Here is a 19,441-nt window from a genome sequence, read left to right on the forward strand (position 1 = left end):
TGGAGATCCCAGGGGTTGAATTTGCAATGTCACATCCCTGTGGCTGGTGTTTGCTGGAAGTCAAGGATTATGCAGAGTGGCCTGAATAATCCCCCAGCATGGGTCCTTTGAAGTCTTCCACCCCAGTCTTCACAAGTGCAAAGTCTGCTTTTGATAAATATTTTGTTTGCAGTGACTCCCTTGCCTGGAGGTGGGGATGGGATATGGATGTCCAGGGGAAAGTTGGGTATGGTCAGATATTAACAATGGTGGCTTACCTCTGGTGTGGAACATAGAGTCCCCATGTTGCAGATGGTCAGGTCCAATATGTGATCTTCCCTTGTGGCTGTGGTGAGTGGTCCCAAGCTCATAGCACATGGATTCACAAATTGTAGTGGTTGTAGGGTGATGTTGTTGAGGTGAACCGAGTGGTAGCCCCACACAATATACATGTACCTGACATTAACCACTCTAATGGTGTATGTGAACACCTTCATATCCTGCACTGTTCCCAGGGAAGCAAAGTGTGTGTGTCCTGGATATGGGAGGGGTGGTCTGAACTGGTTGTGTTGTGTGTTACAGGTCCTGTGGTCATGAAGCATGGTATAAAACATAACCTGGCAGTGCTGATGTGCATATCTGTTGACACTTGCTAGAGTAGAAGCGGCTGTTAATGCATATATATGCTATCCCCCTAACTGACAGATAGTAATAGATGTACATACTTCTATATAAATAATGATCTCAGCACCCTATAAATACTGCAGGAGAAAAGCACATGCCCAGTGATTTGAATAGTGCGCTCTGCTAATGCATCTCTCTCAAGTGTCATACTATGGTTAGGTAGGGGTTTGAATCCTAAAAATGCTAAGTGGGTGAGGGGGGTTAGTGTGTGTGAAAGAAATGTCCCTTTTGGCAACTAGAAGAACACACTACATGATGCACATTCCTCTTTCTAAACACTGTGATGTCAGCACCCTATAAGTACAGCAGGATAAAGGAAGCCTCCCAGTAATGCAAATAGTACACTTCACAAATGCGTTTCTCACAAATGGCATAACATAGTTATGTAGGGGTTTGAATCCTGCAAATATTGAGTGTGTGTTTGGATGTGGGGGGTTAGTGTGTGTGAAAGAAATGTCCCTTTTGGCAACTGGGAGAACACACTACATGATGCACATTCCTCTTTCTAAACACTGATGATGTCAGCACCCTATAAGTACAGCAGGAGAAGAGAAACCTCCCAGTAATGTGAATAGCGTGCTCTGCTAATGCATCTCTCTCAAGTGTCATAACATAGTTAGTTAGGGGTTTGAATCCTACAAATGCCATGTGTGTTTTTGTCACACAGTTTGTCCATGTGTGGGGGGTGTTGCTCTTAATATTGTATAACATAGATTATATCAGAAATGTCAATGTACACATGAGGTATGTGTGTGCTACATAGACATATGTACCTGTGACCTTAAATAGTTCCCATGTCTGAAGCCTGCCTCATGTGAATGCATGGAATTTGCATTACACAAGTTTATGACTGTGGTTTTCTGTGCAGGGGCTGCATTTGGTATGTGAATATACAGTGAGAGTAGTCTATGGTGTCATCTTACCAGCGAGGGATACACTTCTGGTCTGGAGCATATAGTCCACATGTTGGTGATGATCAGGTGCAGCATGTTTTCCCCTCTTGTGGGAGTGGTAACAAGTTGTTCCATAGCAATTGAGTGTATGGATTCTAGGAACCTTACACCTAGGGTGTTGGAGCTACAGTAGTGCTCCCAGTCTATGTGTGGGTAAATGAAGCTGCCCAGTATATTGTTGTTTGGAGACACCTGCAAATATTCATGTATTCTTAAGTAGGCCAAGTGGGTTACCTGGGTTTAGGAGGGTGGTCCGTAGCAGGCTATGAACTGGAAGTCAGTTTAACCCACTGTTAGTTGCATGTGGATAGCCTGTGATGCGTCACACTGTGGCAACAACCTGAGGGTGTGGGTATAGGTTCATAGGTTCATACTATGCTATCTGCCCTAGGACATTTATAAGCCAAGCCAGAGTGTGTTTGGCTTTCACCACCCAGTTTAGATTAATGTTGCTATGCCCTTTCCTGAGGTTAGTATACTGTGCCTCTGTCTAACATTGACACAGAAGTGATACCCGGGGTACACCTACAATCCCCCATCCACTCATCATGATTCCTCTTGAAGAGAGTCAATGAGGGACTCTGCCTAACCTGGACTGGGATTTTATTCCAGAGTGAAGGGAGCCTCTGGGTTATGAATCTGTCCCTCCAGCATGTCCTATTGATTCAAGTCTGTCGAGCGCAAAGCTCGATGGGAGTATGATTTTCTGAGGTACAGCATGTCCATTACTTCCAGGTTGGACATGGCATTATACATCTGGCACAGATCACCTCTGCGCAGGCTGTATGCCACTGAGTATGGAATTATGTTAACCGGGCAGCATATGGCATCTGTTTGAGCCCTTTGATCCTCTTGGTGAGGTACTTTTGGGGTATTTCCAGTTGCTGCAGGTGTCTGGTAAGGTAAATCCCAAAAGGGGCATTGTACTCAATTATGGTCCTGATGAGGGATGAGTAAAGAGGCACGATGACCTCCCCTGATCTAGATGTGAATCCTGCCATGATTAGGTGGGCTATATAAAATGTTTTCCTAACCACTTTGGCCACGTGGTCGTCAAATGAGAGATTGCTATCAACTTCAGTCCCCATGTCCCTAATTACTTCTTCCGTACGTAATGGATTACCACCTATGTGGCCATTTGTGGCCACTTTGTTTTTGCCAAAGGGAATGACTATACACATTGTGGCATTTAGCTTGAGGCCATGGCTCTGGCACCAATTGTCTGTTTCTATGAGGCCCTTTTGGAGGATGTTTGTGTCGGCTGGAGAGTCAATTATAGTGCCCAGTTTGCGGTCATCCGCGAACTTGGTCAGCCACAGTCCTTCCGTGTCGGCCTGTACCTCCAAGACATATATACCAAACAGGAGAGGTCCCAGGACTGAGCCTTGTGGGACACCACTTGTAACTGGTTTGGAGTCTGACATGGCTCCAGCAATTCTAACCATGTGGGTTCTGTCCTTGAGCCAGTTGGCAACCTATCTAGTGACATAGGGGTGTATATTTAAGCTGGTGAGCTTATCTATAATGCCTGAGTGGGGTATTGTATTGCAGGCTTTTGCGAGGTCCAGGTAGGCTGTGTGGACCACCTTCCCCTTGTCAATGGCCTTGGTGACTGTTTCAAAGAAATCAACCAGGTGTAACAGGCAGGATCTGCCCTTAAAGTCACACTGGGTAGGATCCAGTGTCTGTAGGTCCCCAATATTGTTATGTATGAGGTCCATGATGATCCTTTCCATAGCTTTGCAGACCAAGCTAATCAGGCTTATGGGGCGATAGTTTCCAGGATCCGTTGAGGCACAACCTTTGTGGAGAGGGCCCACTGTTGCTGTATGCCACTCTTTGGGTACAAAACCTGTGGTAAGGCTGAGATTGAACAGTAGTTTTATGTTTGGGTTTAGCTCATTTTGGAGTTCATGTAGGATGCAGCCCGGGACACTGTCTGGTCCCATTGATGCTGTGATATTTGCTTTGGAGGGGGCGGCTCTTATCTGAGCATCTGAGATGTCAGGGGGGCAGCACTCTGCTGGGATAGATATTTGCCCTTCTGGTGGGGAGTGGGGGGAGGGAGTTTGTGCTGAACCTGTCAGCTAGGATGTTGGCAATGTCTGTGGGTTCGGTGTAGTCTTTTGTCATTTTGGACTAATTCTGAGCATATCTGGGAATTCCCACCCAGGTTCCTAACATAACTGAAGAAAGCCTTGTGATTATCCTTAGTGACCTGTGCATTTCATCTCTCAAAGCTGTCCTTAGACAATTTTATGAGTGCCCGTAGTATTTTGCTAACACTGAACAGAGATGCCTCCCCTTTTTGGGGGGTTTCTCTATCATGTAGTAGCTTCCTCCTTCTATTGTATAGTTTAGTTATGGCTGTGGACCACCAGACAGGACATCTGCCTTTGTAGGATTGGGTCTTGTTCTTATTTGGGATTGCATGATCCATGCATTCCTGAAGGTGTTCATAGAATGTGTTTATAAAGGATTCTGTGGTCTGGGCCGTATTTTCCACAGGCCCGGGGGCTTTGAAGGATTCCACCTCAGTTTTGAGGGGTGTGGAATTTGCTGTAGAGAAGTTTTACACTGTGGTTTTGTGGGCAGGGTGTGGGGTGAGTTTGGGATGTGAATATCCAGTGAGATTGGTTTATGGTCTGATCTTACCAGTGAGGGGTACACTTCTGGTCTGGAGCATAGAGTCCCCATGTTGGTGATATACAGGTCCTGTATGTTTCACCCTCTTGTGGGAGTGGTAACAAGTTGTTCCATAGCATTTGAGTGTATAAATGCTAGGAACCTTTGAGCTAGGGTGTTGGAGCTAGAGTAATGCTCCCAGTCATTTTTGGGTAGTTGCGGTCCACCAATATAATGGTGTTTGGAGAGACCTTCATATTTCCACTGTTCTCAGAAAGGCCAAGTGGAGTTCCTGGGTTTGGAAGGGTGGTGTGTGCCAGGCTATGAACTGGAAGGCAGTTTTACTCACTGTTAGTTGCACATGGATAGTCTCTGATGCTTCGTGCTGTGCCACCAACCTGGAGGTGTGTGTATCTTTGATGAATATTGATACTCCCCCTCCTGTTCTGTTTCAGTGCAAGTTTTGGGGCCAACAAGCATGGTATGAGGTATAACCTGGCAGTGCTGGGGTGCTTTTGGGAGCCTTAAACCAGGATTCTGTCACTGCACATATATTGATGTTCTCCATGCTAAGGACAGTTTCCAGTGCATGCATCTTGAGGTTTACACTGATGGCGTTGAGTAGCATTACTATTAGTTTCCTGTCCCTTGTGATACCAATGGAGGTGGTTTTGTCTTTTGAGCCTTGCCTAAAAAAGGCACTATGGAGGTAGCAAGAGCCTTTGCCAATATCTGAAAGCCCATGGGTGACAGCTGCAAGCCGTCCATAGCAAAGCATTGTGGCTTGTAGAGCATGTCATCCCAGGCTGACAGGCATTGGATCCCCTTTGAATGACACCAAAACTTAAGCCAATTGTTGAAATTGATCATCTTGTCTTCATATTGTGGCATCATTCTTGGTGAGGGTAAGATGCTACTCAAGGTCAGGGTCATACTAGCCTGGGCCACATGCTCAGAGAGCTCATCTATGTCTCTTATCATGTAGTCCAGGGAGGTACATCTCAGGTCATTCACACTGGCATGGACACTGACTGAGTCATATTTGTACATGCCTTGGAGTGACCTGTGTGCTTGTGTTATGTGGTGGATCATAGCACCGACAGGCATCTCACCGTGACCTTCTCCTTGTTCAGCCTGGTGAGTGGGATGTCAGTGTACCTGATGATAGAGGCACCTATTACAAGTGTATCAGGTGTGTTGTTTAGCCTTAAGGGCTGTGACTGTTCAGCACACTGGCTTTGTGAGCTATGTGTTGCACGTGTTCTGTTCTGGGGTAGCGGTTGCTTGTGTGTCTGCTTTGGAGGTGTCTGCTGCTTAGGCAGAATTTTATTTATAGACTCCGAGTATGTTTTCGTGTGTTTAAGTGTTTGGATTGCTGTCGTGGTAGGTCTATGTGAGACTGGAATTGTAGTGACTGTGGTTTCCTTCTCCTCCTGACAGGTTTCGCCAGTACTGAGTTGAGAGAGCTTAGCCTGCAGTTTGGCTATATGGTTGCATCTCTCACATGTGTTGGAATTTGTTGGGAGGAGGACAGGGTTGTCTGTGTACATGAGGCAGTTGTAACATTGCCTCTAGATTCCCAGATTCACCAGCTGGACCGGAGAGGAGATTAACAACTGTCCTTTGGACATGCTAGAATAGTATTGGGAATTCCTTCATAATTAACAACAAAAGGGGCCAATGGGGAACAAGGTACTCAAGGTGAGTTTGTGAGGGTGTAGTGCTTTTAATTTGTTAGTGCTGGTATATATAAATGCTTTAGTGAGAAAGTGCCAGGTAACTCAAATGCAATGTGTTACAGGTAACTTAAATGCAAAAAATGACAAACAGTAACTTTCTGTCAAGTGAAACAAGGAAATACATACAGTAAGCAATGCAGATGTCACTAGGGATCCACAGAGGTGCTGTAAAGCTGCATTTCAGGTGGAATTAGTGTTTCAGGGAAATAACAAGCAAACAAGCATACAAACAAAGCTACATTCAGCAGGCCTGGATCTAGTCTATGCTACAGCAAACAAGGTGTACCAATTTCAGTAAGAAACAGTTCAAATATGAAGGCACTATAAGCCTTTAGCCAGAAATTCCCAGCTCAGATGGGCAGAGTCCAGCCTCTCCTTCCACAAGAGTGCAGACCATGAACCTTCGTAATGTAAAATAACTGGCCTGAAGCCCAAGTGCTTAAACCAGAACTAGTACACATTTAGAATAACAGACACTGAGCCCTCAATCAGCAGTTCCCAACTTAGTAGGATGTATGCTACCTGTCCTGCCACCACAGTATCCTTGACATTTAATGAGACTCACCTCCTGTCATAATTAGTTCTGTGTTTCGGGGCTGTCAAGCATGGTATGAGGTGTAACCTGGTAGTGCTAGGGTGGTCTTGGGAGTCTTGAACCTGTTGTCTATTACTGCACAGATATCAACATTCTCCATGCAGAGTAGAGTTTGGACTGCATGCATCTTGCAGTTTTCATGTCCATCATTGAGTATCATTACTTCCATTTTCTTATCCCCTGTGCTACCTATGTAGGTGGCCTTCTGTTTACAGCCTTACCACCAGAATGCAAAGATGTGCAGACATTACACTGTGGTAATTAATAGGGGTGTACCAAACAATACAATGACAATCATACTGTTAATGCATCAGGCATGCTGGGATATACCCACAATGATATCATTACACTGTACAGTTGACAACATGATAATATTACTACACTTCTATGTAGTCACCCTGTGCATCAGCACCATGTTAACCAGTTCCTGCATCAATGTTACAGATTACAGGAGGTGGCACAGTTTCATCATATGCACAGGGTGTGTACTTGGTATGCCTGAGTCTGCCACTGATACAAACCAATCGACATGTATGTGTGTGTGTTAGTGAGGGACAACAGTACAAGATGGGGCAATGTTGATGCAGTGTGTGCATGTATGTGTTAGCCCTAGGTGTTAGCATTATGCATTTGTGTATGCATGCACACAGTTCCACCTCGTGGCTGCCATATACGGGTGTTTGTGGACAGCCACAGACTGTACCTGCCAGGTCATACAGATCACTGTCTCGGCCCACGGATGCGGTACCTGTGCCTGGCAGGGGTGCTATGGACAGTATCAGGTACTAAGCCAGACTGGGTACTGTCATCAGAAGCAGTTGGTTGATGACTGGAGACATGTCCCTGCTGGGACTGACCAGCGCCACGTGCACTTGGTCTCCTAGGGCGGTCTGATGACAGCACAGACCCAGCATTGCTGGGGCTGGTACTGGCACTATGGGAGCGGCCGCGGGTTTGTTGTCATCTGCAACAACTGCCAGCTGCTGCTGTTGCTGGCATACGTCCACATCAACGCCTCAACCATCCTGCATTGCCCTAGCTCATGGACATGTAGTTGTGGAACAGATCTAATGTGTCCCCCAACGTCTGTCAATGACCTCGGTGAAATTATGGATGGCAGCCGCAACGTCACGCATAGTGTCATTCATAGCAGTGCGATGTGCTCTCAGCTCCCTCAGACCCTGTCTGGTGTACCATTCCATACGTGACTGTGCCTGCATTAACAGCCCAGAACATAGCTGAGGTTGAAAAGACCTCTGTGGGCACATCTGATGGGCAGAACGACCACAGGTGCTCCCAAGAGAACCCCTGGACATCTGCCTGTGTGGTACCATGTCAGGACTCTGGCCATGGCTGCTGTGAGGGCATGCATGTGCCACTGATATCACATTACCCTGGTCAATTCACACTGTATGCTGTCCATCACCTAGGGACATTGGTGACAATGGATGTATTGGCAGGATGACTGTGCGCATTGATGGGGTTGACAGCTGTGTACTGTCGATTGGCTGACCAACAACGGACCCTGGCACATCTCCCTGTGCCATTACACAGGTATCATCATTATCATTATCCCCAGCAGCAGATTCAGATTCCCTGCTGCACACCACCAGAGCAACATCAGAACCTGTGAGAGGAAGACAGGAAACACAGTTTACAATGTGTACACAATGTTAGGACAGATGCACACGGGCACATGCACACACGGGCACATACACACATGCACACATGCGCACATGTGCACATGCACACATGGGCACATGGACACATGCACACATAGGCACATGCACACATGCACACATGCACACATGCACACATGCACACATGCGCACATCCATACATGCACACATGGGCACATGCACACATGCACACATGGGCACATGCACACATGCACATATGCGCACATGCACACAGGCACACTTGCACACATGGGCACATGGGCACATGAACACATGCACACATGCACACATGCACACATGGGCACATGCACACATGCACACATAGGCACATGCACACATGCGCACACACACATGCGCACATGCGCACATGCACACATGCACACATGCACACATGCACACTCCTCAGTACATGAGATACAAACACACAGACACAAACACACCTGCAATCAAACACATAGCAATACCATTTGAGGGTATCATTACTATTATTATCATTAGTATTAAAGGATTGTTATTACACACTCACCAGCATGGATTGGCTGCCTTGCTGTTACACCAGAGGGACCTGCACAAATAAGACATTTATTGTCAGTGGGTACAACTGTGCCATTGATACTGTGAGTATGATACAGTTCAGTAGTACAACAGTTGGCTTTCACAGGTCTACTGCTGATATTGAGAATATCACTCTTGCACAATAATTACCAGGATAACAGCTACAAACACAGTACACACCTCACACATGCATAAACTACCAGTGTAGAGAACAGTCAACCATAGATATGGCATGTTACCTGCACGCTCCAAGTCCTCATGCTGGGTGGCTCCAGCCTCCATCATTACACATGTGTGCGGATGTTGTTGTTGTTGGGCTGGAGCCACAACACTTAGGAGGAGCCCCTCCAGTCTGGTGAGTGGGGGTGTATAGCTGCCCCACCACCTGTGGCAAGCTGTTGCCTGTGGATATCAGACACACGCTGACAGACATTTCTAATTAAATCACTGCAGTGATGGCGTACCTGCTCATATGTCCAGTTATGCATGCCTATGTCATTTACCCGACGGGCAAGGTCTTGCCACAGTGCAGCCCTCTCCTGCTGGTTCTGGCTGGTGCGGGAAACGAGTGTGGCAAAATCCCGCACCAGGCTCTGGTGTATCTCCTCTTCCTCTGCAGCAGAGTACGTGGGGTTGCACTGGTGCACCATCGCCCTGGAAGGAAAATAAAAATATGTGAGCAAGTGATATGGCACAAATAATACTCTACTGTAGTGATATCACTGAACTGCCATATATAGCATCTGTCTGTCTATTGGGGTATACACATGTAAATGACCACATATCAGTGCTCATCCAACAACTGTGTGACAGTGCCTGGCACACTCCATACAACAAACAAGTATACTCCAGCAGTCGGCACACTGTTTGAGGTCAAATGCACAGCCTCACACTGGGGGTTTGTATCAAGGTAATGTATGGGGAACATTGTCAACCCATGCAATGCATGCAATGCACAGTACAAATTTCACTGGTAATGCACAGTAGTCTTTGTTGCCATAACCATACCTACACTGCAGTCACATACAGGGAACCACAGCACAACATATGGCAATGTAGTATGTTTGCATCCCAATACCTGACACACCTTCCTCTGGCCTCACACCAAGGACACACACTACCATGACAGACACAAAGTCATGCTGAGCAATCACACCATTACAGACCTTGCACACAGTCAGTGGCACACTCATTCCACCTCACATAGTTGGTATTGCAATGAGTACATATGTGTGTGTGTGTGTGTGTGTGTGTGTGTGTGTGTGTGTGTGTGTGTGTGTGTGTGTGTGTGTGTGTGTGTGCACTGTGTCATAGGGAAGTAGTATGTTATTGGCCCTGGGCCTACAGCAGCATACTGTTATGCTACCCTGCCCCTTGGGACACATGTAATGGGATTGTACTTGCCCCTGTCAAGCAGTAACACAGGGTGACTCATATGGCATATTACCTATCTGCATAACAATCAACAGGGTTATGTCTGACATCTACTAATGGGGAGCCTTGCTTCTTAATGCTGGGTGGTTTACTCCAGGGTATGGCTTATTTGTGGGTAGGAACCTGTACCTCCACCATGTGCTCTTTACTGCAATGCCAAGGATGATAGACATAGGTCATTTAGGCTGGGGATATTATGAGGTGCTACCATGGTTGTTGGACAACTGTTACGGGTGTGACTTAACTATGTATATCCAGCAGTGGTAACCTCTGTGTAGGTAGTATGGGAGGCACTCTATCTGTGGTTTTGTCAGTCACTCTGCATAGGTAATGTGTTTGAGGGCATTATCATTGTTTGTTGGTTATGACTGTGTCTTTCTCCCTTTCTGTAGTTGTCATGGGAGGTACATACCGTGTAGGACATTGTGAGGTGTAGAGGGGTACAGTGACCTACATTTCCCTAGCTGACACACCATTTCTGCTGACACGTACCATGTACAGGTATTACAAGACTAGTGTGCCACTGTGAATATCAAAGGGGAGGCTATTGTAAACGTGTTTCCCATGTTCCCTCCTGACACATCCAGTAGTAGGCAGGCAACCACATATGTGGTGGTTAGTGTTGTAAGTGTTTTGGAATGGGGTATGGTACTCCAGTATCCACACTGGTGTTCAGTCCATGCTGTTGTCACCAGGCACCTGTTGCAATACATCTGCACACATGTGCCTCTCTCAGTATATATATATATATCTATATATATATATATATATATATATATATATATATATTTATACATATATATGTGTATATGTATATATATTATATATATATATATATATATATATATATATATATATATATATATATAGAGAGAGAGAGAGATATTCATATACATACATATCTGTAGACATTCATATCTGTCTGTATATGTGTATGTGTCTATATATGTCTATATATGTATGTGTCTATTACATATATATGTATATACATATTCTATCTATCTATATATGTCTATCTATTTCTACATCCCTCTCTATGTATACATATATGCATATTATATATAGATACATATATAAATATACATACATATAATATATATATATATATATATATATATATATATATATATATAGACATATATACCTTTTTATTTACACATACAAATACACACACCAACATACTGCTAAACATCCATTACTGTACAACCTACATTGTACATTGCACTACAACCTACATTGATTTGTGCACATAGCAACCTTCACAGACATATGTATGTCCAGCCTTCACTAACAGTTGCAGTATGTCCCCTGCCCTATGCACATCTTCATATATATATAGATACAGACTGCTAACACATATGGAGGGTTCACAGTATGAAGACTATTACATTATTAGTTTACATTACCTTTGTTTGTCACTGCTGTTTGTGATGGCTTGCTGCTTGGTGGCCTGCTGCTGGTTAGCTTGCTGTTTTGTATTGTTTTATTTTCGGTGGCTGTCTCTGTGTCTCTTTTTCTGTTTTATTTCTCTCTCTCTCTCTCTGTCTCTCCCTCTGGATGTTGCAATGAAAGTATTGCATGTGTGGACTGGGGGTACAGGCTGCTTTTGTAGGTATATGCACATGTCCATGTGATGGCCTCTGCACCAATTGTTAGCCAGCATTTACTAATTGCATGCAGCCTGCTGTGTGGTAATTGCAGTTCTCACTGTGATTTCAAGACAGTGCTATAAAATGTTAGGTTAGGTAAGCGTAGCCCTTTCAGACTTTCAAGGTGGGGACCATGCTGGTATGCTGTGGACACTGTTCTGTGAGTGTAAAGGTTGGTATGTCTCTCATATTTCAGGCTGTGTTGTAGGCACTGAAATGCATGTTGTACTGCCACCTGACTATTGCTTCCTCCAGTTTATTCTTCTCAGAGTGTATGTTAACTGACACCTAATAATACTAATACTGTTTAAATGGGAGTATGTGCTTTCCTGTGGGACTTGTGGAGTAACTGGTATACAGCAGTGGCTCTTGCAATTTGCTGCTATGGCTTCACTATTTGGCCTTTACATTCACTCATTGAATGCCTGCTAGGTGTCTTTACTGGAATGTGTTGCTATGGCTTTCCTAGTTTCCATTTACATTCACTCCTTGTAATGCTTGCTATATTTCTTTCAGCAGCAATTCCTTATATGTTTGTTGTGGTTTGGTGGTACTACATGCAGTCGGGTCTTGCCAAGGTGTGGGGCTTGACACCTACAAGGGTATTTTATTTTGCTGTTGAGCAGTAGTGGGGCCTTGTACTTTGTACTAACAGTTATGGATAGCAGGCACATGCAGCGCTTGTAAACTGCTATACTGTCCTTATTTTATTAGTTGGATACCTCCTTTGATATTTGTGGGTTGTACACCTACATGTGGGTGTGCTTGTGGAAGCTATTCTACAGCTATTCACAGAGTGTGTGACAGCAGACAGAATGATATGCCTGTGGGTTTGTGACACTTGCAGGTCTCATATACTCTCAAGTGTATTTTATATCAGCCTCAGGGAATGGTACATATCAGTGGGATACACCCGTGATATATTTCAGATATTCTGCAGTTGTGACTGTGGGGTATTTTGAGCATATGTATTACTACACCATTTCTGACATGCAAGTAGTGTATACTTTCAATAATTGACAGTTAGCATTACGTGGGATAAAACACCTTTCTGCCTACTGTTATTGCATTTCGCAGGGAGTCAGTGGGGCACAGTTAACATTTGTTTTCAAATCAGGGACATCCCTGTAAATCAGTCACAGTTGCGAGGTCTGGCCTCTTACCTATTCAAATATGGCAGTGTTTTTCTTGCTCTGATAGTGTGTGTGGTTTGCAAGGTGCTACTGTCACATTATTACCTACTAGCTACTGACTAGCATGGTTGTTTCTCTTCTCACACTAATGTTATACAAATCCACAAGAATTGCCAGTAAAGATACAAGAAAAGCTTTGTGTAATAGCCTTCCTATATTCCCTTTACATTCAGTCCTACTATTTCATGATATATTGCTTTCAGTACAAACTTTTTGTATATCAGTCATGGCTTAGTGGTAAGTCATGCAGACTAGTGTTTCCAAGGTCCTGGGTTCGAGACTGACAGAGGAATTTTATTTTGCTGCTGAGCAGACTACAGGCCTTGTCATTCAAAGTGACTAAGGCACTTTTAAGCAGTTGTAAGCGGGTTAGCGCTGGTTTGCGTGGAGCTCACGCATGTGCACTGTCGCTTAGCTTCACACACATGCTTAGCTACACACAAGCGCACCCGCTTACTACTGCTTAAAAGTGCTTACTCTCGCGCACACCCGTGCTAATTTCTTTGAAAGAAAAGAAAATGGGGAGATAGGACAGTGGTGAAAAAGGGGGCACAAAGAGGGTAGGACAGTAGGAAAACAAGCTTGGGATTTGCAGGAAGGATGTAGGAAAGGCCCATAGCTGCCCATTTCTTTATCAGCAACAGCTGTGCATATGCCTGTAATTTGGTGTGAAATTTGAAACCTTTCACCTCTGAGAGAGGGGTGAGGATAACAAAATATGTTGTACAGCCAATTGTAATTACCAGTTCACATGTCCAGCAGACATGTCTGCAAAATGGGCAGCTATGTATGTGGCGTAATTTTTTTGCGGGAACAGAGTGCCCTTTTTTATTTTTTTTTTCAGGTGAGAGTGGAATGTGAGGTAGAGGAAGTAGGTATATTTGGGGAGGAAAGTAGGGGAGGTTAACAGACAAGACAAACAAGACGCATACAGGGGCGGAGTATGGCACATGTGGGGGGGAAACACAATTGACGGGGACGGATGTTTGGATATCGTGAGCCCATGAGCCCACAGATGGCAACAGTGGAACTGAGATCCCCACCCATGGGCAGTTGCCACTGTGCCTTCACAGACCAGGATGAGGCTGTGCTGGGGGCTGTGTAGGATGGGCAGCAGGCACACCCGTGAGTTGCACCACCCGAGCCTCAAGCTGGCATAGAGGTTCAAGCACAGAATGCCTGATCTCGCTATGCACCACAGACCGGACACTTTGGAGGGTGAGTGGACGGTCTCCTCCGGCCACGCTTGCAGAGGGAGGACGAGCCCCATCCCATGCAGCGCTTCCACCCGAAGGTGGCACAGGGCCATCAGAGGAGGTTCCGGCCTGGGCACTAGTGCCAGGTGCACTCGCCAGCTGAGGTGGGAGAGGTGGGTCCGCTGGAACCCGCCTTCCCTGCTGTCCTATGTTTAGCAATATTTTATGACATTTTGGGTTAGTAACAAACAATACCATTCAGAATTAGTTGTAACAGCATGCATCAGTATTCCCATTAACCAAACACCCATGAATTCCAAACATTGAACAGCAAGCATAACACATGCATATTTTGAACAACAGTACACAATCCAACAGCATGCAGGGTTGATTGATGGCAACAGGCCATCAGGTTTGGATATGTGAACAGGGCACATGCAGCAACGTATGTGCAAATATGTTTGAACCAACAGGACAAATGTCCATAGGAATTAATTGTGAATACACATACCCAGTTTGTTGTGGAATGACATTATTTGTGAATATAGGATAGGGTGAAGAAATATTTTATTAACAACTTCAACTACCTATACATATGCTGTACATCCCTAGTAGCTGTAGATATATATATACCCTACAGGTCTTAGTACAGTTTCCTATATGTAACCTTAGGAATGTTGGTGATGGGACTGTTACTGCTACATTAATATACATTGCATTTTTATTCATACACATTCATATCTGGCTGTGTTCAGGTACAGCATCCTGCTACATTTCATTTATATGGCTCTAGACAACTGTGGATGTTCATTATTTCATACAACCATACTATCTCCATATTGCAAGGGTACAGCAACATATCCAAATTGTGGGACAGACACATTCCAGCTTCAGTACTTTATTTCAAACATTTCACTGTTTGGTTGTGGCTGTCTCATTCATTTCATTATGTACCGACTGCAGTATACTTTATTCAGAAGTTATAACAGCTTTCTTGGTTGATTCATACCTCTTTCTCACACTCTCACTTGTTTTATTTTTACAATTCGAGATGGTACTTTATTCTAGGCGTTATTAACATGTCATACTTGGTTACAACAATCCTTTCCAACAGACTCACTTGTTTCATATGGCAGATTTTCAAAGGGGATGTATTTGACACATATCTATTGTTTTTAGCTTGTTTACCACTAATTTTCAGGCTGCAGCAGGTTATCTGATATTACAATACAGGTGGGAAATCACTATTTCAGACTTGTTTAATTTTTATTTCTGGATTACAGGTTGCATCACTTATCTAATCATACAGTACTAGCAGAATCTTTCTTCTAGTGTTATTTGAACTTTATTAATATGTAACTACACTGAACTCTTTTACAAGCTGTCTCACTTATATTGTATAACAATTACAGAAATATAATTACTAACCTGCCTGGTGGCACAACCGCTCTAGCCTATCACCATAGGCTCGCCAATTCACAGAACGCACACCCGCAGCTGTAATATAAATGAAGTAATATTGGAACATACATCTCCATAATATCAGCTAGGATAATTCCTTACATACATAATTACATGGATACTTACTCAGTAGTGGGGCGTTGGGCATTTGCAGGGCCTCCTGGATCCAACGGTTCAGTTGGTCCTGCTTTCGTCTCTCCAGGTCCGCATGGTGGTGATGGAAGTTTTCGCCAGTTCTTGGTATGCCTGTGGCACTGGTGAGATTATGTGCCAACCGGTTCCATGCCTCTGCCTTGTCCGCGCCCCACAGAACCTGGCCTTGCATGAGTTGAGCCTCATGATCATGGACTAGGAGCCAAACCATGTATTTTGACTCCTCAACACCCCACCTCTGTGCTCGGAAGTGACTACCCTCTCCTACACCTGCCATCCTGACTGCAAATAGGTTCCACAATCAGTTATGCTGTGCATTCCTGCCTATGGGGCTTATATATGCCATTTTTCCCGCACTTATCTGTGATTGGCCATTTTGGAAATGTATCAGCTTAAAAAAACCTGCTTTGTCATGCTTCTATTTCCATTCATTCTTATATATATGCTAATACTGCATTTTTCAATACAGCTGTCATGGCTTAGTGGTTCAGTACTTTGACTATGATGCACAGTATCCTGGGTTCGAGCCTAGGCATTGCTTTTTTTTTATTTTACTACTGGCTAGGAGGTGTGTCTGTTTAAAGGTGGCTTTAATACAGGTTGCTCAACGTTGCCCGCTGGTAAGCCGGTCGGCACGCTGCGCAGCTCCGCGCAAACGGGTTATGCTGGTTAACGTGTTATTTGGCTATGAGCATGCATATTATGCTGTGAGAAATGTTGCGCAACTATGGGCACACAGTTTCAGCGTGTTAAAGCGCTGCTCAACTCCGGGCACTCATATTACACCTGTTAAACCACTGGTCACCTACGGGCAAACATACTCAGCTTGTTAGAGCGCTGCTCAGCTATGGGCACTTATAAAATATTTTTTTTTTATTGTGTCAGATTTCTTCATAAAAACATGGCCCATTTCATCACATTTTACTTAAATTATAGTTATATATATATGTATACATATATGTCAGGGGATTGTTTCATGCTTATTTCACTAAAAATAAAAATTTATGTTGTTGGGGCTCGAACCGTGACTACCTCCTCTTTGGCTGACGTCTCTACTGCTACACTATTGCTACTTGGCTTATTTTGCATATTTAGATCTTATATGCTTTTTCAATGACTGCTAGCTGTGGCTGAGCGAAAGGCACACCCGCTCAAACGAGCGCAATTACGGGCAAACATTTTTGAAATTATAAAAAAAAATTAAACTTAATCATTTCTACATTTTACATTTCAGTTGGGTTTATAGTCTGTGGGGGCATGTGTGCTGTTGTGTTTCTTGACATTTCCGCGGACTTGCTCGTGGGAGTTTCCTTTCGGGACTGTGATTCTTCTGGGGGTGTGTCCCTTTGCAGGACTTGCCATGCGGACACGCTCCCTACATTGCTACATGGACCGTGTTAGCCTAGGGTGTGATTCAGCATGCCCTCATGAATATGCATGGCATGCTGACATCACCCCATTTAACTGCAGCCTCCGTGTAAGACTTGCTAACTCTTACATGGAGGCTTCGTGAATCCTGCCCCTTGGGTTTTAAAAAAAATTTAATATGATGTATAAGCCTTGTTGTACAACATTTTTTGCATTTCACTAAGCCATTCTGCTTCATAGACCCCCACTACAACTCAGGATTTCCCCCAAGTTGACCTCAGCTTGGAGAGCATTCTCTCTGGTGAAGCTGCACACTAATGTTGCAGTCCACGGGAAAAGCAAATACTAAGTATCCACATGCTGTTCCCCAAAAATGTCTGTGGGTCCCATACTACTCATACAAGTAATTTAGAGAATATCTCAACTGACTAAAATTTTCTTCTAGGAGTAAAAGTAAACACAGTCAAAATAGGGTGGTCAGTTAATGGTCAGCTATTTATTCTTTCAGGAGTATTTACAGTGCGTGTAAGTAAAATTAAGTTATTTAAGTGACAGGGTATCAGTGTGTACATGCATGTGGATGTGTGTAGATGTAGATGTGTTTGTGCATTACTGTAGGGGCATGGATGAGGCTGGAGATAGTGTGCGCATGTGGAGGTGTGTGTGTGTGTGTGTGTGTGTGTGTGTGTGTGTGTGTGTGTGTGTGTGTGTGTGTGTGTGTGTGTGTGTGTGTGTGTGTGTGTGTCTTTGTGGTGAACAGTGCATATGAGTGAATAGTTGAGCATTTTCATGAGTCTGAGCAAGTGTTGGAAGGTTACGTGTTTCTTAACAAGCAAATATATGAATGTGTTTCTGTGTGCGTGTGCATGGTGTGTGTGTGTGTGTGTGTGTGTGTGTGTGTGTGTGTGTGTGTGTGTGTGTGTGTGTAACTAGGTAAGGTGCCTTTGCTCAAAAAATACTATCAATATCAAGTCTGACAGCACAGTATTGAGCAAATAGCACAGGTGGAGAGAAATTCCCTGACTTTCAGGAACAGTCTGCATTGACAAGTGTTTTTTTTTCTTATTCTCTAAATTTAGTAGCATTTGATATACTTCATGTAACAATTCATAGTTTTGTTTCTAATTTGGATCATTTATCTCATTGCTCTGATGTTTGTGGTTGGATATCTGTAAATCTTATATAACAAATAAAACATAAGCCTGCATTATTAAATGAGTAATTGTAGCATATTTTGAATATGAAAAGTGCCCTGCAAGTCACAATTAATTTTGTTTCTTTTTAGAATTTAAACAGCTGAGACTTGCTGATGGTGACCATCATTGCAAAGGAAGATTAGATGTTTTTCACAATGGGACATGGGGAACTGTTTGTTCCAATGGTTTAAATTCCGGATCTACCACACTCAGCCTTGTTTGTCATCTTTTAGGATGTGGAATGAGTGGCAGGCTATATGATACACCTACATTTAAGAAAAGTCTGACTGACAAGTCTATTGACAGAATCAAATGCCAAAGCTATCATAAATCCCTCTGGGAATGCTCTTCTTCACCCTGGTTTGACAAACCCTGTACTACTGAAGAAGAAACTCATCTCACCTGCTTAGGTAATATGAAGAAATGGTTGTTTTACTTTTTCTGAATGCTTTTGCATTATGGTGTATAATATTTTTTTACTTTTCTTGAAATATAGAAGTACATGAAAAACCTAATGGAATGCTATCACACTTATCTTGTGTTAACAAATCCTTGGGAATGGAATGTACAGATACATGACTCAGTATTCTGCTGACATATATTTAGCAACACTTCATCTTTCATTAAAAACACACAACCATTTATTTATATCCTTAAATCCATACTTCCTTCTTTCATTTAAGAGTATAGTATGTTCCTCTTTATTGCACTAGTAAAACTACTGAAATCTGCATTTTAGAAATGGATTAATATTATACTGTATTTAATTTCTGAATGCAAAGTAGATATCACCAGTCGTCCTATGGTTAGACGTCTGTAGCAGATAATATACATTATATTGTGCTTTGGTGCCAAACGTGTGTTTGATTGTTTACTTGCAAATATTCAGATGATCAATCAGTTGCTTCTGAAGCTAGTGGAAGTTTTACCAGACTAAAGACAGCAAGTATAAACAGTAGTCTCCTCAATATCAAAAAAAAAA

At 43.6% G+C, this 19,441-nt stretch overlaps 1 protein-coding gene across 1 annotated transcript in view; it reads left to right on the forward strand.

Annotated features, from left to right (window-relative positions):
- LOC122808182 (scavenger receptor cysteine-rich type 1 protein M130-like) overlaps nt 1-19,038 on the forward strand; it is a 650,469-nt gene extending 631,431 nt beyond the window's left edge. Inside the window, exons 9-10 of the mRNA XM_044079150.1 lie at nt 18,549-18,869; nt 18,956-19,038. Coding sequence (XP_043935085.1) covers nt 18,549-18,869; nt 18,956-19,038 — 404 coding nt within the window. The remainder of the gene's footprint in view (nt 1-18,548; nt 18,870-18,955) is intronic.
- Nucleotides 19,039-19,441: the final 403 nt, after the last annotated feature.

Source organism: Protopterus annectens, chromosome 8.part0, assembly GCF_019279795.1.
Source record: "Protopterus annectens isolate FY-2018-M chromosome 8.part0, PAN1.0, whole genome shotgun sequence".
In the NCBI taxonomy this organism is placed as follows: domain Eukaryota; kingdom Metazoa; phylum Chordata; order Ceratodontiformes; family Protopteridae; genus Protopterus; species Protopterus annectens.